General features: G+C 51.5%; 1 protein-coding gene across 5 annotated transcripts in view; it reads left to right on the top strand.

Annotated features, from left to right (window-relative positions):
* Positions 1 to 22,271, top strand: part of PCSK4 (proprotein convertase subtilisin/kexin type 4) — a 361,577-nt gene that overhangs the window by 124,146 nt on the left and 215,160 nt on the right. For all 5 annotated transcript variants that reach the window (XM_078670994.1, XM_078670991.1, XM_078670992.1 and 2 more), the window contains one exon: positions 21,904 to 21,980. In XM_078670994.1, the coding sequence (XP_078527120.1) occupies positions 21,904 to 21,980 (77 nt within the window). The remainder of the gene's footprint in view (positions 1 to 21,903; positions 21,981 to 22,271) is intronic.

Here is a 22,271-nt window from a genome sequence, read left to right as displayed (position 1 = left end):
GTCGGCATTCCTTTGTTTGCCGGACCAGCCATCTTTGTTTAAGTCACCTGTTATATTGTTTCATTAAGGGTCTTACCAATAAATTTCCTCCTACCCCATTTATTGTGCCTCACTGGGACTTAAATCTTGTCTTATCCTACTTGAAAGGTTCACCTTTTAAACCTTTGCACAAGTGTCCCATGATACTTCTGTCTTTCAAGACTGTTTTTCTTGTTGCAATTACCTCGGCAAGGAGGGTAAGTGAGCTTCAAGCTCTGAGTTCAAAACCCCCATTCTTGACCATTCATGCTGAAAGAATGGTACTCAGGACCAGGGCTGCTTTTCTGCCTAAGGTGGTAACTCCCTTCCACCTGGGGCAGTCCATTACCCTTCCTACCTTCTATCCCCCCTCACCCTTCTAAGGAGGAGGAGCGGCTTCACCGTCTGGACCCCAAGAGGGCGGTGAGCTTTTACCTTGATTGGACTAAAGACTATCGTGTGGATGAACAGCTCTTTGTGGGATTTGCTGGCTGCAGGAAAGGAAGAGCAGTGCACAAGCGCACACTTTCCAGATGGATTATCTTGTGCATCAAGATATGCTATGCCCTGGCTGATAAGGAACCTCCAGAGGGTATAAGACCTCACTCTACTAGAGCAAAGGCTTCTACATCTGCTTTGTCTAGAGGTGTTCCTGTAGAGGACATTTGTAGGGCAGCAACTTGGGTCTCCCTCCCCACTTTCGCGAAACATTACTGCTTAGATTCCGAAGTGAGGAGGGATGGTCATTTTGCGCGTTCTGTCCTCCAAGATTTTCTGGTATAGAAGAGCGGACACCCTCCTCCGAGAGTGGGGACTGCTATGGGACTCTTTTCACAAGGTGAGGAATTCACTGGCAGATGTATCCATCAGAAGAACAAGTTACTTGCCTTCGGTAGCGCTTTTTCTGGTGGATACAGTATCTGCCTGTGGATTCTTCACTGGCCCACCCGCCTCCCCGTTGTCCACTCTTCTATACCTGCAAGTGTTTCTTGTTTTTACATTTGGAATTGTCTTCACACTATGTGTGTTGGTTTGAATACTGTGTACTGTGTATACTATACCTATTTATGTCGGTCCGTCCGTGCGCCTCGGGGGCACGGAAAAAAGGGCGGAACTGACATCATCACACCGACAAGGCTCTATTATGGATCCAGTGACGTCAGCGAGGTCGCGAGCGGAGTCTTGCCATTTGTGACGTCGTCCTCGTCGCGTTGAGAGCTACAAAAAATTTCCGAATGGCTGCTGGTGCACGGGATATTCACAAGGTGAGGAATCCAGAGGCAGATACTGTATCCACCAGAAAAAGTGCTACCGAAGGTAAGTAACTTGTTCTTTTCAATAGAAATGGGCACATAACCTATGGGAGGAAGAAAACATTCAGCATACAAAGGGATAACATTGACTTACAACACAAGTCTTCGGAAGTTCAGTATTTAGCAAGGTTCAGTTCAACAGCAACAGTGCATTACCAGCAACACGGGTGGCCGGTTGCAGGGTGCAAGTTCGAGGTCGGGTGCCCAATGGAGCTCAGTGGGGATTGGGTCATCGGACAGGCTGCTTACTGGTAAGTAGCAGCGGCTTGTTGGGGAGGGTCATTCTCCTGGGGTTGATGCAAACACTAGACAGGGCCCAAAGCATCACCAACACTACACTGCCAACGGCACAGGCGCGGCCAGGGTACCAGCACGACGTCATGTGTCTAATGTAAAGCAATAGAGACAGCCAAAATCGGAAACAGGCTTCAGGCTCAGGCCAATTGAAGGGAACCAACAGTTGTAGACGTAAGTTGCGATCCTGGGGGACATATAAACACATTTGGTCTTCTTCAACAAGGCCCAGGGCGGACGGGTACAGGGGTTTCTTTTGGCGGTGGAAACGGCTTTCCGGAACAAGTCGCGGTTGGGGAGTCCGGGCAGAGGCTGCAGGCAGAGTTGAGGAGTCTGGGAGAGGTCAGCTCACAGTGGACTCTGGCTCTGGAGCACTGGGGAACCTCGTTGAAACCAGTCGGCCACTTGGACTCGGGCCGAAGGCATCAGGTGCAGAGATGGAACCGGGGGCAGGCTTTGCGGTTCTTCAGGTCACAGAGTCTTTTAGTTGAAGATGGTATCTATCTCGAGATATCTTGGTCTTTGTCAAAGGCAGACAGTACACCCAAGGCTTTGGAGGTCACTGGGCTGCAGGACGAGTTGCCTTTTGATGCAGGATCGTCAAGGGTTGCAGACAGGCCCGTAGGGCTTCGGCCAAGTAAGTACTTCTCTGCAGTCGTCTCTGCTGGTGCAACTCTGTAGTGTCCAACGCTTCATAGGTCATCAGGAACTGAAGTTCAGGGTCTGGGGATGCCACCTAAATACTTGATTTTGGGGTGTTAAATGGGAGGGACAGGTAATGATCAATGGGCCACTTACCTGGGGTGTCTACACCCTCTATTATGACCACCTCTTGTGGGAGGGGGACATAGACCTAGGCCTGATTGGTAAAGTCACACCATCTTCAAGATGGTGGGCCCTAAAAAGTGTACTTCACCTTGCCTCCTCAGACCTGAGGTGTGACGTTGGCAGAGGGTGCACACCTCTTATTCTTTCTGAGTTTTCCCGCCTGCCCTCCCGTTAAAAAGGGGTTTAGGACAGGAAGCGGGCCTGCTCTCTCCTACAGGAGAGGCTAGGGTCACGTTACAAAGGCAGCAAGGCCTTTGAAGCTTCCTGCCTCGGATGGCTCTTCCTGATAAGGGTGGGGGGGACGTGAACACCTCCGCCCAGGAAAGGCATTATACTTGACTTCTGAGCGCACAGGCATGCAGCCCATGAGGTCAGAATACTGGTGGTAGCAGGCTGGCTTAGGCCAGTCAGTGACCACACTGAGGAATTGTATGGTTCAGGGTACTCCTCTAAGGGGTCTCTGTGTGCCATTTTTACACTGAAATCAGTTCAGGTTTTATTGTGCAGAGATGTTTGGTACCAAACATCCCATACTTGAGTGAAGCCATGATGGAGCTAGGGAACTCGTAATAACATGTGTCAAGCCCATGTTCTTAATATGACTTCCCTGGTCACTTGCAATATCCAGGAATCGATAAGGATATTGCAAGGGCCTAACTGAAAGAAACAGTTAGTTATAGATTTCTTACCTTAGAATTACCCCCAGGCGTCAGACTGGATCCGGGAAATTGTTTGGTTAGCACTACGTCTGCGCGTCAGAAGGTGGCGTCGGTCGGCTCTGCATCCGTTGTTCGTGGCGTGTCGCCTGGAGGACGGCATAGGTACTTGACGCCGCCCTCGCGCGCTGACGTAAGTTCTATCTTTTTCCGTGCCAGCCAGCGCAGATCCGGAGAGAAAGGTTTTTGACTGAAGTTTTGGAGAGACTGTTGTCGACGTCTTTATGAGTCCTACGACTCCTGGTGCACGTCGGGATGTCAGGTTTCAAGGCTTGCGGATCCTGTTCTCGAATGATGTCGGTTACGGATCTGCACCGAGTGTGCCTCTTTTGCCTGGAGCGCGACCAGAACCCCAAGTCGTACTCCGACTGCCGGTACATGGCTCCGAAGGCCTTTTGGGAGTGGTCCTGAAAGCTTCTTGAGCGCCGGCAGTCGGCTCCGCGACGTTTTTGGTCCCGGTCTCAAGGGAGGTTGAGGAACCGGTCGCGGAGCCATCACCACTCTTCTAAGTCTTCTCACTCAGGGTCAGGTAAGTCGAAGCACAAGAAGAAGTCAAAGAATCATTGACGCTCTTTGACTTCTCCCCGTTGGTCAACTGACACAACGAGGGATGTGGGCGTTGCCCTCCCGCGTGCGGAGCCTGAAGAGTTGACTCCGAGTTTACCTCCCTTTTTGGGACCCGGAGCGACTCCTGCCAAGCTTTGTAAGTTTTACGAGGCGATGCACGCCTACTTTGGGCAGCTGGAACCCGCCAGCACGCCCTCAGGCCCCGCAGACTCAGTTGGGGGACTTAGGCCTTCTCTGCCGGCGACTCTGGCCACGGCACCGCAGGCCCCCCTTGGATCAGGTGTGGTTCCAGATCGGCGCTGGTTGACCTTATTACACCTCCACCGGCACCGCTTCCTCTGGCACCGCTACCGCATTCAACGCCGGCGCCGACCCCAGCCTCCATCCTGATGTGAACCCGGTGCCAAGAGGGGTTTTTGTGCCCCTGTTCACTCCTGAGGTCCCTTTCAGTCAAGATTGGCACCCAGAGGATGAGGAGGAGGACTGGGAGGGGTCAGGTGACGCTCTGACTGACCAGTTGGACAGTGAACAGGACTGGAGAGAGGAACTATGGGATGCCAGTGCTCTGGACACCTCCCCTGATCTTAGCATGGTGTCTCCTCTTACCGTGGCTACGGAGGAGGGAGCATCATAAGCAGTGGTGTTGTGTAGGGAGGCCGAGGCACTCAACCTCGAGCTCCCTACAGTGGCGGTCAGGACTAACCTCCTGACGGAGGTGCTCAACCGCAAGCGAGCTCTTCGCAGCCCCTGCTGCCGTTTAAGGAAGCCCTCACTGACATCCTTTTGGGCACCTGGTCCAGGCCCAACACTGGGGCTCCCGTGGATAGTATGATTGCCCGACGCCACCGCCTGGCTCCAGGCGACCCAACTTTCCTCTCTCAACACCCCACCCCTGAGAGCTTGGTGGTCCAACCCTCTACTTTCAAAAGTGCATTCCCTACCGCCCCACTGGAAAAGGAATCCATGAAGCTGGATTATTTTGGGAAGAAGATTTTCTCTTCTTCCAGCTTGGGACTGCGGTTGGTAAACACCACATGTCTATTGGGCGGGACTCGGTTGTGCAGGTGCTACCTGAGTGTCCGGAGGAGGCCTGGACAGTGCTCTCCCAGGCTGTCACCGCCGGGAGGGATCTGGCCAAGTTTGCCATCTGTTGTGAACTGGATACTGCCGACTCTGGTTAGAACGATTTCTCCATCGGTAGGTCTTCGCTACACCTGGATGAGGTCGACTGGCTTTTTGGTGGATGTGCAGAACACCTTGATGGACATGCCCTTTCGATGGCCGTCACCTTTTTGGCGACAAAGCAGACAACGCTCTAGAGCATTTCATGGAGTCACGGGCTACGGCCAAGTACTTGGGCCTCTCCACCTGCCCTGCGCAGTCTGCTTTTCACCACTTTTGTGGCTACGGAAGGGGTGCCCTGCTACGTCCCGTCCAGAGCCACAGGCCGCAGCAAGTTGCCCAGCCTTTGCACGGCCGGGGACGTGGGAACAACCGTCGTGGTTCCGGGGGCCAGCAGGTGGGCCAGTTCCTCCCCTGTAGCAGCCTCCTTCCTAGTCCGACATTTAAGGCTCATCAAACGCCAGTGGACGGCAAGATTCGCCATTACCTCCCCACACAAAGCATTCTTTAACATGGTGATGCTCTCAAACCAACCTGCTTAAAGAAATGCCTTTTCACCAACAGGTTCCCTTTCAAACCATTGTGACAGCTGCATCATTACTGAGGTGTAGAGCCCACATGGATCATCTCCGAATTCAAGGCACCTGGTCTCTGAGGACGAGGACATATCAATCTCCGTGAACGCTCTGGGCAGTTCACCTAGCGCTAAAAGCATTTTGCCCGTCATTCATGACCAGTCCCGCTTGTTCAGACGGACAGTCCTAATACCATGTACTTCCTCAACAAGGAAGGGGGGACGAGGTCCAGATCCTTATTCCACAAAGCCAAAGCAATTTGGAAATGGCTCATAGCCAGGAACCTGCATACCATGACACCTCACCTCCCAGGTGTACAAAATGTGCATTCAGACGCCCTCAGCAGGGTTCAGCAAGAAAGCCACAAATGGCTCCTTTACAACTACTTTGTGCAAGACATCTTCAGGCTGTGGGGCGTTCTGCACATCGTCTTGTTTGCCACCTCAGAAAACAAAAAAATGCCACGACTTTGCCTTAAGATACTTCCAACCAGGGACTTTGGGCAATGCCCTATGGATTTACTGGTCCGGCATATTTCCCTACTCCTTTCCTTCAATCCCACAGACACCATCAGTTTTTATCAAGCTGCCCTACTCAAGAGTCCAACACATCTTTATAACCCCCGATTGTCCATGTTAATGGTGGTTCATAGACCTTCGTCACAGAGTACACATCTCAAGCTGTCATGCAGATTAGACCTGCTAACGAAGTTCGGAGGCAAGATGGTTCACCCCAATCTCTCCTCCTTGAATTTGGCAGCATGGCTCTGGACACCTGAACCTGCCACAAGACTGCATGAACCTCCTCAAAGAGGCAAATCGGGCTTCAAACCGTTGAGCATATACCTTCAAGTGAAAGATATTTTGCATTTGTTGTTCCTCCAAGAACGTAGCCCTAAATCTTGCCATGCAGACATCATTCTTCCCTATCTTCATTTGGCAAAATCTGGCTTACAATTGTCTTCCATAAAGGTTCACTTGGCAGCTTAACGAAAATGTCCTTCACAAACCTTTTTATTTCAAATCCTAGTAATCAAGAATTTTTTAGAAGGGTTGAAGAACGTTTTCTCTTCCATTTAACACCCTTCCTCTCATTGGGAGCTTAACACAGTCCTTTCACGTCTCATGCAGGAGCCTTTCGAACCCATCCATAATACATACCTGCAGCATCGTTCATGGGAAACCGCTTTCCTCATAACATTCGTATGTGATTGTAGGGTTAACAAAATCTAGGCTTTATGCTCTAAGAAACCTTACACAGTTTTTTACTCTAATAAGGTGGATTTGAGGAATTAGCCCCAATTCCTACCCAAAGTAATTACGGATTCTCTTGTCAATCGGGCAATTTCTTTGCAGCCTTCTTTCAGAATCCTTTATTCTGGCTGAAAGATGTCTCCATTCCGTAGATGTAAGACGAGTCTTGAAGTTTAATCTAGATAAGACATGCGCAGATCAGACCAACTATTTGTGAATTATGGCCCAGTCCATACAGGTCTTGCCACTTACAAACATTTCATCTCCAGGTGGATAGTATTTTGCATACTATTATGTTACCAAAAAGCCAACAAGATGTTGTCAGCTAGGCCTAGAGCACATTCTGCTAGGGGCAAAGCAGCTACTGCTGCTTGAATGAGAAGTGTCCCTTTTGCGGAGATTTGTAAAGCTGCCACATTCACACATTCACCAAACACTATTGTTTGGACTGGGATGCTCAAGCAGATGTTGAAGTGAGGCAAGCCTCCCTCTGAAATGTATTTGCTTAATCCAGTCCTTCGTCTCTCCTCTGTTTTTCCACTTCGTTTTTTTGGGGAAGTGCTTTTTATTCTGTTCAAAAGATTATGACTCAATGGAGATCCCCTCCTTCCCGGTAGACATAGCAGAGAAAGTTATTGGATTTACCTATCACTAACACTTGCCCCAGTATTGCAACTTTCATAGATTCCCACGCTTTATATCATTCCCCGTCGTCAGCCTGGGAGCCTCAGTAAATAGAAAATACCATAGCAGTATGCACAAAAGAGAAAGTAAGGCCTAGGCCTCATCGCATTTTTTAGCCTATCTATCTCTTTTTGTAAAAGAGACCAAAACTTTGCAACAACCAATTAGATTAGCCTCACCCCATAGAACCCTCAGGAGAGAGCCTAAGAGCCTCAGATTTTCTACCGCATGTTGTGCTAAGGGAGTCTCCACTGAGCTCTGCTCATTTTTTCTTCAACTTTGGATTTCTACACCTTTTTTCTCTTCAGGATGTCTGAAAAGAAAGATTTGCTAAAAGCTTGTGCTACTTTCTCAAACAAAAGACTTTATGTTGAAGATAAGCATAAAGATTGCATTTATTGCTTATATCCAGACCACAAGGCCACTGATTGCAAGATCTGCAGGACCTTCTCAACCAAGACTTTGAGAGACCGGGAAGGAAGTCTTCTGACTTGGCTACAGAAAATGAAGTCTCGGAAAGCAGTTCCGTCCAGTGATAGTGAAGATACCTCCTCAGCAACATCTCCGAGGAGTTCTACAAAAAGGGGTAGGTCTTCCCCTTCTACATCTGCTGAACCTCCTGCTAAAATCTCTCCAAAGACCTCTGAAAGGTCTAAAAGGCTTTGTCCCAAAAGATCTCCTCATCATTTAAAGGAGAAGGAGGGACTTCTTCCTGAGATGCCATCTGGAAAAAAGGCAAGCCAAGGCCTTTCTGTGGCTTCTTCTCAATCAGAGAAAGAGAAGATTTTTAAGAAACCTTCAAGTACACCTCAGGAAGCGAAAGGAGAGAAGAAAATCCATCCGTCGACAACGATCTCCTCAGGTACGTCGACGACGATGTCAAAAACTCCATTGACTTTAATTGCTGCTCCATCGACGGGCACGACGTCGAGAGCTTCGCCGACGACATCGTTGACGATGACATCGACGATAGATCCTGCCTTTGTTTCGTTGTCGAGGTTTACAACCTCGTCGTCGACCGTAATGTCGTCGACGATGACGGCGATGAAGACGTCGACGACTGCGGCGACAATGATCCTGACATCCACCTCGTCGACGATTCCGTCGACGATCAGCCCTCCGTCGACGGCTGCTCCATTGACGACGGCAGTTCTTTCTCCAGCGACGACGATTCCCTCGTCGACGACACCGTGGACGATAACAAAAAGTAAGGATTTCTATAAAGAAGAAACTAATTACTCCGGAAATTACATCACCCGGTAGAGTAACACCATTGCCTCCACCTCTTCTGCTGGAGGAGGACTATTCTGATGAGGGTGAGAGTCCATAAGCGGATGCATATAGTCCTTCACAACTTCATTTGAAGTATCAGGACTCGATTCAGATGATTACTAACTGGATCAACCTCATCCAGAAACTCAGCTCACTCCTCAGGTCGCACATCAGCAAACAAATGGTCAAAGTATGGTGGCCATGCTGTCCTCATTAATAAACGATCTGCAGTTAATGTTATTAGATTACAAGAAGAGGTTCCCATCTCAGACCTCTGAAACCATTCAGCCTCCCCCTCCACCACCTCAGCAACCTCCATCTACTCCTGTGGCATCAACCTCCCACAGACAAGGGGAACAGCCTGGGACAGAACGTCATGATGTGGTTACAGTGCCTGATGATGATGACGACTTATCGGATGAGGACCAGGATGAGGAGCATGTTCAAAATCCGGACACAGAATGGGATGATAATGTAATCCCAGATCCGGCTTCACCATCTCCGGACCCTGTGGATTCCCCTCCAGCGGACATAGGGGGCTTCCATAATCTTATGGAAAGGGCATCTAAACGATTTGGCCTTTCTGTTCCGGTCTTACAATCGGACTGTTTCCTCTGCGATTTCAAGGAGCCCTACAAGAAATCGATCCGTTCCATACCAATAGTGGAACATGTTTGGAATGAGGGTAAGAAAGTGATGCAGTCTCCAGCTACTGTAACTCCGGTTCTACCGTGGCTGGAGAAGAAATTTAAGGCCCCGGAGGACAGTCTTGCATGTCTTATTGGCCAACCTAAACCGGACTTGTTTATTTCCCAGGTGGCCCAAAGAAAATCAAGGAACCCAACGGCACCCCTAACGGCACCGCCAGACAGAGAGGGCAGACGCTTGGATAATGTAGGCAAGAGGTTATCCTTGATGTCTTGCCTCCTGGTTAGGGCCTCGAAAGCACTCGAAATTTTGGGACGATATGATCGCCAAATGTTGTGCGATCTCTCTCCTTTCTTGGATCAGGTTCCAGAGAGTGCCAAGGCGGAAGCGAGAAAAATCCTAGAAGAGGGTGAGCGCTCTTCGTCTGAAATTATAGATTGTGCAATGGACATTGCTACAACGGCTTTTCGTGTCTTAGCGGGATCAGCGGTCCTGAGGCGTCAAGGTTGGCTGAGATGTACCTGGTTTCGCCCAGAGGTGCAGAATAAGATTCTGGATCTGCCATTTGATGGAGACATGCTGTTTGGCACCGAAACAGCAAGATCTTTGGGCATGCTTCAATACCGAAAGGTTCCTTTCCAGGGTGCAAGAGGCAAAGGATTCTCTACATATAGGGGAGGCTATCAGCAACGCTTCTCCTCCTATTCGCAATCCTCTCAATCATTCAGGCCTCAGTACTCTCAGTGGCAAAATCAATCGACGTCTTTCTCTCGCCAATCTTCCAGAGGTAGACAGGGGAGAGATACCTCTAAACGCCAATAGCGGCTTCCTGACTCTGCCTACTGGTCCTTCACCCCTGGTTCCATCGATAGGGGGCAGGATTACAAATGTTCTCAATTGCTGAAAGATCATAACAGATCAGTGGGTCCTACAGATTATTCAATTTGGGCATACCTTAGAATTCCAAAACCTACCACCTCTAAGAGTTTCTTATCTGCTCTCCAAGGGAGCGATAGAACCAGTGCCACTCTCTCAAAGAGGAAAAGGGTTCTATTCCAGATTTCTCCTCATTCAGAAGACAGAAGAAAAGTCGCGCCCAATCTTAGATCTGAGGGAACTCAACACCTAGCTGATAAAACTCTCCTTTCGAATGGTCTCTCTTCAAGATGTCTTGCGTCTTCTAATCCCAGGGGATTACATGGCGACTCAGGATCTCCAGGACACATATTTCTACGTTCCGATCCACGCAGCTCACAGAAAATTCTTACGCTTCACAGTAGCCAAGAGCCATTTTCAAAGTCCTGCCCTTCGGGCTCAGATCCACGGATTTTTTTTTTTTTAAATATATTTTTATTGCAGAGTTATAAACAGCAGGTAAAGGAAACAGCCAGTGCACTTGCGGGCCCCCCCGTCCAATAACAGTTCACGGTTGTACACAGCCATTCAGCCCGCATCCCGGAGGCCGGGCGGCACATCAGTTCGCTCTGGAGGAGCACAGCATAGTGTACGTCCCATTGGGACCCCGGCGAAAGTTCGATTTACGTATCTGCGTTTACCCCCCCACCCGCAACAACATTCCCGTCAGCCATCCCCATGGTATCAACGTAGTTGCCCCCATCGGGGCCTGCCCAAGGCTATATGGGCCTTCGTACCAGGCCGTCCCACCCAATCAGGCCTCCCGCCACTCAATACCCCCTGTCCCAGTAGTTCCAGGCCCCCACCAGCAACCTTTTAATGGCTTCCGGCCCCCCCCAAACCCCTCTACAACTAATCCCCCCAACGCCCCCCCCCCCTTGGCAACTGCAAAGGTGTGCGCATCGCTCCACCGAATTGGATGGTTCCACTACAGTGCTGAATGACATACTGCTGTGTTCGCCCTGCGGTGTCCAGCGGCTTAGTTCTCGCCGTCCACATCCACAACCAAAGCATCACGCAGAGCCTGTACCACTAACTCCCACGCACGGGCCGCATCCAGAGCCTTCTCATTCCCCAACTTCACCGCTTGCTTCATCCGGAGCACGCTCTCGCAGTCAGACCATCTCAGCAACTCATTCTTCCATCTACGCAGTGAGGGACCCCCCCTGGCCTTCCAGTGCCACGATATTTCCCTTTGAGCCAATATCAGACCCAGATCTATGAATTTACTGGTCACCTTGGTGTGCTTAGTATGCGGGAACCAGAGCAAGAGACACGTCGCCATGTCGAAGTCTACCTCCCTGTCAGTCACTTCATTCAGGAGTTCCCCTACCTCAGCCCAATAAGTTCCCAGTTGTGGACACCCCCAAAACAAGTGGTCCATGTCCGCCCCAAGGGACGAGCACCGGGGGCAACAGGCATCCGGCACCCGAAAGTGCCGCTGTAGCTTCTCCGGAGTTAGATAGGCCCTATGGAGCACATAAAAATGAACCTGCTGAAAGCGCGCGTTCCTGGTGCCCTTCCACGTGCGTCGCAGGATATGGCCCCATGCCGTATCCGGTATGGGCCGGCCAATGCTCCCCTCCCATTTAGCTTTGAGCCCATGGAGTGGTTCCAGCCCGTCGTGCAGCATCCTATTATGGAGGCACGTCACAGCTTTGAAGGTACCAGCCGCCATCACCACATATTGGCACGCCATAGTCGTCGCAGGTTCCAGGAGCCCCTCCTTCCAGTGCTTTTGCATGGCAGACACTACAGCCGCGTGTAGCAGGAAGCCCCCTTCAGGCAGTCCGAACTGGTCCCGGAGCACGTCGAACGGTGCCAACGCCCCATCTATATACAAGTCACCCACCACCTGTAGCCCCGCGGCCTCCCACTCCATCAACGGGGACCAATCCCCTCCGTGCGGCAGAGCTGTCAACATCCCAATCGGGATCTCCGGGGCATAAGGTCGCGAGGCCCTCGCCCTCCGGAGGCTCCTCTGCCAGCACAGCCGAAGCGTTCGCTCCTCCATGGTGAGGGCCCGTAATTCGAGCCGTTGCTGCATAATAATGTACGACAGCACATGGCGCCGTATCCCCCGACCCCGGTCCTCCTCCGGCCCCCGGAACACCCTGGCCACGTTCTGCGTAAGGACCTGCAACTGCGCCGCTAAATAATACAGCTCAAGGTCGGGTACGGCCATGCCCCCCTCCAGCTTGGGGCGAAGTAGCGTGCTCAAGGCTATCCTGCGTCGGCCATGCCCCCATAGAAAGCCAATAATCATTGACCGCAGTTCCCTAAACACCCCCTGGGGAATCCAGACAGGTAGCGTTCGGAAATAATAAAGGAAGCGGGGGAGCGCCACCATTTTCAACAATGCTATCCTGCCCAGGACTGTCAGCGGGAGGGTCGACCAGAAAGACAAGCTACCCCGTAGTGACCGGACACAACGGCCAATGTTACCCTCCAACAGGTCAGCAGCCGAGTGGTAAATGCGGACACCCAAGTAGGTGATGCAAGAAGGTTCCCACGCCACACCCAGGTCGCTACTAGGGGCCGGAGATCCCGCTCTCAGTGGAAACACGCAGGTCTTTGCCCAATTGACCTTAAGGCCTGACAATCGGCCGAACTCGGACAGCAGATCCATCGCTCCAACCAGTGCCCCCGAAGTGTCAGCTAGGTACAGGAGCAGGTCATCCGCATAGAGCGATATGTGATGCCACCGCCCGTCACTCACTATTCCCGCATATCGATCGCCTGACCTCGCATGGACCGCTAAGGGTTCCATCGCCAGGGCAAACAACAGAGGGGAGAGAGAGCACCCCTGTCGTGTTCCCCTGCCAACCGGATACGCGGCAGACACCAAGCCGCCCAATCGAACTCTCGCCGTCGCCGAATTATACAAGACTCTCGTCCACCTCCGAAAGCCATCGCCCATGCCAAACCGCTCCAGCACTCCATCCAAGAAAGGCCATTCCAGACTATCGAAGGCCTTCTCAATATCCACGGACAGAACCGCCGGCGATCCCTCCCCATCCAAGATGGCGTCCATTATTCCCACCAGGCGGCGGATATTCATCGCCGTGCTCCTTGTGGGTATAAACCCGGCCTGATCCCTGTGCACCAGGCCCGTCATGTGCGGGGCCAGTCTAGTAGCTAGGATGCGACTCAGGATCTTATAGTCCACCGTCAGCATGGACAGCGGGCGATAAGACCTCACGTCCGTGGCATCCCGGCCAGGCTTGAGGAGTGGCACTATCAAGGCCTCCCGCATGGAGGCAGGCAATGCCCCCTTCTCGAAGGCCTCCGCATACACCACCAGCAGCCTGGGCGCCAGAGCGTCTACATATTGCTGGTAGAACTCGATTGGGAGTCCGTCCACCCCGGGCGTCTTGTTACGGGCCATATGTTTGATAGCCACTCGAATTTCCGTTAGCGTGATCGGGCTACCCAGGTCCCCCGCGTCGTCGTCGTCCAAGACCGGGAGCGGCCTCTCCCCCAGGTATTCCACGATGTCCTGAACCCCCACTCCCAGCTGACTCCGGTACAATTCCTCATAGTAACCCCGAAAGCGGTCCAATACAGCTGCCTGGGAGTACACCATCCCTCCCTGCGCGTCAATAATGCTGAGGACCGGGCAACCCCTAAGTTCCGGGTTAGCTAATCTGGCCAAGAGGGTACCCACCTTGTCCCTTTCTGCGTGTGCCCTGACAATGTACTGCCTATAATCATAGCAGCGCAAACGTTCCGTCTCCGCGGCTACCGCTTCCTTCGCTTCCAATAACTGGGCCCGTATACCCAGCCTAGTTGGCCTGCGGCGCTCCAGGTCCCTCAAAGTGTCTTCCGCTTTCATTAAATCATTCAGCACAGACATTCGAGCATTCGAGAACCTGCCCAAGCACACCCCTCTCACCACCACTTTCAGTGCATCCCATTCAACAGACCTGCTCGTCGCTGTTCCTTCATTCACACCGAAATAACTATCAATGCCCTGCCGGACCGCATCGGCGAACACAGAATCCTCTAGCGTCTCCGGCCGAAGCCGCCATGTTGGTATTACGGAGCGCTCCCTCTGCCATTGAAAATGTACCAACAGGGGGTTATGATCGGATATCGTCCTAGCAAGGTACTCAGCATGGGTAATCAATGGGGCAAGGGAGCTCCCGCAAAGCACCGAATCAATCCTGACATGTAAATCATGTAGAGCGGAATAAAAGGAGTAATCCCTGGTTCCCCTGTGCCTCTCCCTCCAGACATCTAGCAACCCCCACTGGTCTTGCCAGTCCTTCCTGTGCGCGGCCAGCCTGCGCACAGGAGAGTCTACTAAGGGGGGATGGGACCTATCCAGAGCCACATCCGTAATCGAATTGAAGTCCCCCCCTAGCACTATCGGACCCGCCAGGAAAGAGGCCAAGGACCCCGAGAGGTTATCAAAGTATCGGCCTTGGTCCGTGTTCGGCGCATAAACACAACATAAAACCACATCCTGTCCGTATAATCTCCCCTCCACCGCTACAAACCTGCCATCCGGATCCATTACCTGATTCAACACCTGAAAGGGTATCCCCGCCCTCACCCAGATCAAGACCCCCCTGGCATACGCTGAATAAGTGGTGCCAAAAACCTGGCCCCGCCATCTTTTCTGCAAGGCAGCGCACTCTTTTTTGGTGAGGTGAGTCTCCTGGAGCATAGCTATCTGAACCCCCCTGCGTACCAGGTATGCATGTACTTTGTGACGTTTCACCATAGTCCGCAGCCCCCGGACATTCCACGTTAGGCATTTCAAATTAGGTAATGTCCCCATCCCAAGTCCGTACAATCCGAATTAAACTCCAACGGTCCATGACCCCCCCAATGCAGTTGCCCCCCCCCAAACAACCCCAAAACTGAAACATACCCCAAACCCCACTCCCCAGGACAGAGCACACGAACCCAATGGCCGCCCCCATCCAAACCTTGATCCAACTTCTCGCACACTTATCCTGTGGTCTCCACCACAGTCGACCTTAAGGGCCTAGGGGGGGTGAGTCGCCGCCGACCCCAGCCAGCGGAGCCCGCGTCCCGCCCTTCATCCCCTCCAAAACACTCAGCTCCCCCACCCGGCGACCCGCCCTCCAGCAACAGGATATCACCCTACCATGAAGTCCCGATCTAGGCCAAAGTCTATCTTAGCCGCAGAAAATTTCATCCGAGGTCTGTGGGGTCACTGTCGGCCCCTTCTGGCTCTCTGCTTCCGAAAGATCCTCTCCTGTTCTGCTGCCTTCTCCTCCCGAGTCCGTTTCGGCCCTTTCACTGTTCTGTTGTGACCCTGTAATGGCCGCCGTCGCCGCGAGTGCATCCCTCTTCTCCGCCGCCATTTGAGCCTCCCGCTTCTCCCGCTGGCGCCTGTTACGGGACCTGATTCGTTGTGACTGCCGCACCCGGGTCTGCTTGGGTTGGTCTCGCCTACTTTGGTGCGGTCTGTCCGTCCCTGCTCTGTACGACTCAAGCCATTGCCAAGCTTCATCCGGAGTCTGGAAAAAGTGCGTGGTGCCATCCATGATAATCCGCAGCTTGGCCGGGTAAAGCAAGGAGTACTGAATGCCTTCCTCCCTGAGCTCCTTCTTCACAGCAAGGAACGATGCCCTGGCCTTCTGAACCGCCTGCGTATAGTCCGGAAAGATCGTCACTTTGCTGTTCTCCACCCCATAAGGGCCCGACAACCTGGCCCGCTGGATGAGGAGGTCCCGGTCTTTGTAGTGGAGGAGCCGCACCACCATTGGTCGGGGGGGGCGGCCAAGTCCCAGCGGGCGAGCGGGCACCCGGTGAGCTCGCTCCAGAGTGAAAAATGGAGTAAGCCCCTCCGGCGCCACCACAGTGCGGAACCAGTTCTCCATGTAGGCCACCGCATCTTCCCCCTCAATCCGTTCCGGCAGGCCCACGACCCGCACGTTGTTCCGCCTATTGCGGCCTTCGGCATCCTCCGCCCTCCGCTCTAGAGTGTCCAGTCGGGCCAAAATGTCTGTAATCCTGCGCTCCGCGGTCACCACCGAGGGCTTCAGGTCCAGCAACAGTTGGTCATGCTCCTTGACCCGATCCGCCAGCTTTGCGTGGTCCGCGCGTAGCAGCCCCAGGCCCGTGGCCACCTGGGCAATGTCGTTGTGCAACGCCTCCTTGGTGGAGGTGATCGCCTCAAGGATGGCATCCAAGCGCCGGTTCAGCCGCTGTTCCTGGTCAAGCTCCGGGGAGGGACTCTCACTCAGCCGGGCCGATGTCGCCGAGTCCCCCTCATGGCTCCCGGGCATCGGCCCTCCGGTCGCCGCCATGTTAGGGTGCTGCGTCACAAGTCCGGCCACCCGTACGGCGGGCGCTCTCGTGGGTCCGTGCTGATTACCGGGCACCGGGCAATGCAATGCCACCGCCAATGGTCTCAAAAACAATAACCAGTCGAATGAGCCCCGGTCCGTCACCCCCACTAGACCCGTGGGGGGAGGATGAGTCGTGGGACGGCGGCCGACGAGAACCCCCGATCTCCTGGGTGAGTCGGGCAGCGTCCCCCGGTCTCAGGACGTCGCGCCGCCAATCCCAGTGCTGCGAGCAGCCGGGTGCAGGGTCCTTCTCTGCTTGGCGACAGCCGGACTCAGGGCCGAAGCTCGGGGCCGTCCGACCACCTCGCTGCCATTTTCTTCACACCCCGGGCTACACCTCGGCCGCCTCTTCCTCGATCTCCTCGGGGCCAGCAGTCCCCCAGCGATTCACCGATTACGGCCAGCAGTCCCCTCACCCTTCAGAGGGCAGGAACGTCGTCTCCGGGTCGCTTAGGGTCCCGAAAACGAGGAGAATTAGCGGGATTCCGCGCGGAGCAGCGAGCTCACGCCGCCATCCCGATCGGCGTCCAAGCCACGCCCCCAGATCCACGGATTTTCACAAAGGTATTGGCCCCGGTAGCGGCATTCTTAAGGAAACAATCGCTAGACGTTTTCCCTTACCTAGACGATTGGTTGATAAAGGCTCCGTCTTCTCAGGCAATGTCAACAGCAGTCAAAAGTTGCATCCAACTTTGCAGTCGCCTAGGTCTGCTTCTCAACAAGGAGAAATCCGTAATTGTTCCATCCAGAAGGGTCAAGTTCCTGGGCTCCATTCTAGATACAAGAAATTGCAAGGCTTTTCCTTTGGAAGAGAGGCAGAAAAAGCTAATATTCTCAGCAAACCAGTTACAAAGGAAACAATCCCTATCAGTTTGTCTTTACAGGTCATTCCTAGGATCGATCTCATATTGCATACCATTAGTTCCGCATTGCAGACTACGAATGCGTCCCTTGCAAGAACAACTAAACATGCAATGGTGCCAGGTGGAAGGTTCTTTCGAGGATAAAATAAAGGTCACTCCTCTTATAAGGAAAGCAGCAGGTTGGTGGGCTGTCAAAAAGAATATCTCGAAAGGTCTCTCTTTCAGGATGGGTCCATCCCCCCTGATTCTAACCACAGACGCTTCAATGGAAGGCTGGGGTGCTATCTTAGAGGATCTCCAAGTGAGCAATCACTGGAAGGCAGAAGAGCGTTGTCTTCATATCAATCTCTTGGAACTCAGAGCGATTCGCCTAGCTTTGCTGGCTTTCAGACGAGGGTTCAAGATGCAACCGTGCTGGTCAGGACGGACAACACAACGGCCATGCATTACATAAACAAGCAAGGAGGTATGAGATCTCATCTGCTCTCGAAAGAGGCCCAAGAGATATGGGAATGGGTGATTCTCCACAATGTAGTTCTTTCAGCAGAGCATCTACCAGGCACTCTCAACACAACGGCAGACACCCTAAGTCGTCTGAAATCTGCCTGTCACAAGTGGGATTTGGATCAAGACACTGGAGGAAGTGTTTCAACGTTGGGGAACTCCAACAATAGACCTGTTTGCAACTCCAGAAAACTGGTAATGCCAACTCTATGCAAGCAGGGATCACCATCGAGGGTCGCTGGGGAATGCTCTTTAGATGTCCTGGTTAGGCGCATTTCTTTACGCCTTTCCTCCAATTCCCCTAATTCCACGGCTTCTCAGGAAAATAAAGATGGAATCTTGCAGGATGATTTTAATAGCACCAGCGTGGCCTCGCCAATTCTGGTTCATGGAGCTTCTCCTACTTTCTCAGGTCCATCCTTGTCATCTTTGTCCCATCCCATCTCTGTTGACAATGTCCCGGGGACAGGTGGTACATCCAGATCCGAGCTCTCTCCATTTGAAAGCATGGCTCCTGAACACAGAGATTTCCACACTCTAGATATCCCTCAAGACTGTAGGGAGATATTATCTCAAGCTCGCACACCAAGTACAAATAAGACTTATCGTGCTAAATGGAAACGTTCCTGCCTGTGGTGTCATCGGGAGTACATCCATCCATTCTCTTCAGCTCCTCATCAGATACTACCTTACATTCTATCACTAGCTAAATCGGGCCTTCCTCATTCTTCCATCAAAGTACATCTGGCGGCTATCTCAAGGTTCAGAAGGTCTGCGTCGGGACCGTCTCTCTGGTCAGCTAGGGTTATCAAACAATTCCTGAAAGGTCTTTTCAGGGTTTTTCCACCAGTGCGGCCACCACCTCCGGCTTGGAATCTGAATCTGGTTCTGGCTCATCTCATGAGACCTCCGTTTGAGCCAATTCACAGGGTGGACTTGAAATTCTTGTCTTGGAAATTAGCTCTCCTTCTAGCCCTCACTTCAGCTAGGTGAGTAGGAGAATTGCAAGCTCTCTCCGTTCTTGAACCTTTTCTACAGTTCAAAAAGGACTCTTATGTTTTTAAGGACCAATCCAACATTTATTCCAAAGGTCCCTTCGGATTTCCATTTGAACGAACCAGTGGTTCTAAAATAATTTTTTCCTCGCCCTACAACACCTGCAGAACGGTCTCTACATTCCTTGAATGTCCAGAGATGTCTCAAATTTTATCTTGAACGAACAAAGGATTTTAGGAAATCATCTTAACTTTTTCTGGCTTTTAGTGCACCTCGGAAAAGACTTCCTCTCTCAAAACAAGGGTTTTCACGCTGGATTTCAAGTGCAATAGATTTCTGCCACAAGACGGCAGGAAAGCCGCTGGAGAGAAAGGTACGATCTCACTCCACAAGATCAGTTTCATCTTCAGCAGGCTCTCTTCGCTGGAGTCCCTATGAAAGACATTTGTAGGGCGGCCACATGGAGCAGTGCCCATACCTTCACAAAGCATTACTGCCTGGACTCTCATGAGGAGTGAAGCGGCAGTAGGACAAGCAGTCCTGAGGAATCTCTTTCAGTGAGAGGTGAGCTTTCCCTTCTATCCCTCCTTCCTATGATTGCACATTTTGTATCACATAAGTTTTCTACATGTATTGTTACAAGGTATATATGCTTATATGACAATGATTATGCTGAAATGTGTGATATGCTCTTAACAAAATGTGCATTGGTGATTTACTGCTAGCTATTCTGATACAAGCTATGGGAATCTATGAAAGTTCCAATACTGGGGCAAGAAAACAAGTTACATACCTGTAACTTTGGTTCTCCAGTATTGGTAACTTTCATAGATTGCCATGCGCCCACCCTCCTCCCCGGGGAAAGCTCAGCCTTCAGCAAAAGTGGTTACTGATACACAACGGCTCCGAAAATCTGAGGCTCTGAGGATCTCTCTCATGAGGGTTCTATGGGGTGAGGCTAATCTGATTGGTTGTTCCAAAACTTTGGTCTCTTTTACAAAAAGAGGTAGATATGCTACAGAATGAGATGAGGCCTAGGCCTTTCTTGCTCTTTTCTACATACTGCTATGGTATTTTCTGTTTGCCGAGGCTCCCAGGCTGACGACGGGGAATGATACAAAGCATGGGAATCTATGAAAGTTACCAATACTGGGGAACCAAAGTTACAGGTAAGTAACTTGTTTTCTTCCTTTAATTTACATTCTTCATCATGGACCTTTCATCTGAATTCATGGGCAACTCACCCTATACCCCTCAGAAACCAAGAGAAGAAATCAGAATGAACATTGGTGTACTACAATACTAGCGCATTAAGATGTGTGAGCGGTGCCCTCTATAATAGTAGGATTGCCTGAGGGGTTTAAAGGACCAGCACAATTTTGGCTCTCAGTGAAGCCACAGTACTTGTTTCCCCTCTTCATTTTATTTTGTATTTTAACAAATGTCTTTAAGATGTGTAAACGGTGGGGGGTCAAGGAGGTGTGTGGGGCAAACTGGCAAAGATGGCGGCTGCTTAAATCAGAGTCTCTGCTTGGCCTTCAGGAGATTGTCAAACATCTGCCCCGCAAATTGATGCATGTGCATCATTCCTTCCAAACTAATTGGAATGGAGACACCCCTGAAGAGTATCCGGGTCTAGGTCGACCCTGTGCTGCTGGACTGTTGCAGGAGGTGAATTGACTGGTGAGCAGCCCTCAAGAGGCGGTGCCATTGATCAGATAGGCACCCCTGGTCCTGGAGTGGGAGAAGAGAAGGAGGATTGCTAGAGGCAAGCTTGTATTGCTGATCGTTCAATCTGAGAAGACTTAGGGGGCCGACAACACAGTCTAGACAGCCCGACAATGCGGAGCTCTGTGCTAGGAGCGAGGCAGTGAACCCTGTCCCAGGGCCTGGAGACACCCTGCATGTGGCGGTCTCCCACAGGGAAAAAGTACCAGTGGGTCCCATGAGAGAGGCCCAATCTAGGAATAGCTGAAGGTCACTGACCAAGAGAGGAGGGCAACTCAAAGCTCAGGTGTAACCACACAACTGCATTTGTTCCTGATCTTGAGCAAGAGCGTATCAGACAGCCTTGAAGAGCCGGGCCCCTAGAGAGTCATAAACACCCAAATAACTTAAAGAGTACTAGGATCGCAACCAGAGGTCTTTCTAACCCCACAGATTAGACCTATAGCTTATGGTTTACGGCTTAAAATTGCAAAGCTCTGTAAGAGTCATAAGTTTAGCAGCAATTTTGGCACTCCCTGCAAACCAGGAATATTGGAGACAACAGGACTGAACCGTCGCTCCCCCGCTACCAAACAAAGGATAGCGACCCTAAAGAAACCTTCTATAGAGAGGGTACATCAGGCACTGGCCTTTGATAGTCTGCAGCATTGTGATGTGCCCATCACAATTCTGTGCAGTACACAAGAAAGAGATAAGAGTGTGCAGATCAAAGCCAAGACTCGCTAACACTTCTAGATCAGACTATAAAGGAGAGTTTTTTTTACAGACCTCTTGTTCCTCTCATGCCCACCTAAGGCAGAATGACTGAGGGTTGAACAAAAAAAAAGATTCAAGTGTAAAAGGCAATCTGCAGAAAAGTAGTGCAAGAGAGACTGACGATGAGAGATGTGCCCCAACCAAACCAGGCCCCAGTTGAATTGTATCAGACTAGGGGGAAGACAATTGGTCGAGGGGGGTAACTTCAGAAGACTCAAGTGGTTGAGGAGCTGTACTTCGAACGCTGGACTGAAAATCAGACTTGAAAGTCAAGACCAGCTTAAAAACATGCTAGTACAGGAAAATATTTGACAAGGATGAGTGGTCAAGAATCTATCACCCAGATGGGTACATATGAAAAAGGGGCAGGGTAATTGAGTTCATTCTTTAGAGGGAAGAGTTTTGATACTGTGGGTATGTCCACCTAAAGTGTTGTGCGATCCATTTAAAAATGTCAATAAAAAGAATGAAATCTAAAACGTTTAAGCACTACTGACAGCAGTGTTTTTTTGGTTCTTTTAGGATCCACTGGCAAGTTATGACTTCAATGGCAACGACCCCGACCCACAACCTCGCTACGACCCGAGTGATGAGAACAGGTAAAGTTTCAATAGCTCCGCAGTCATCCCATCCATTCCTTGCATCAGATACAAATCCTCTCCCCATTCCCCTGACGGGGACTTCAGGTTTCTCCTCTAATGCTCTGGTGGGGACCATAGTCCTTTCCTCTTCTGCTGTGGTAGGGAAGTCCTTCCCTTCATTATCCTTGTGGATGAAGAAACCTTCCCCTGCACTATCTTACTGGGGACAAAAGTCATCCCTGAATGGCCCTGCTGCAGGCAACAGTCTTTTCTTCATGGGGTAGCATGACCTCTGCAGGGGCAGCAGTT

Source organism: Lissotriton helveticus, chromosome 12, assembly GCF_964261635.1.
Source record: "Lissotriton helveticus chromosome 12, aLisHel1.1, whole genome shotgun sequence".
NCBI classification, from domain to species: Eukaryota; Metazoa; Chordata; class Amphibia; order Caudata; family Salamandridae; genus Lissotriton; species Lissotriton helveticus.
Note: the sequence above shows the minus strand (reverse complement) of the source record. Positions and strands in the feature narration are given on the sequence as shown.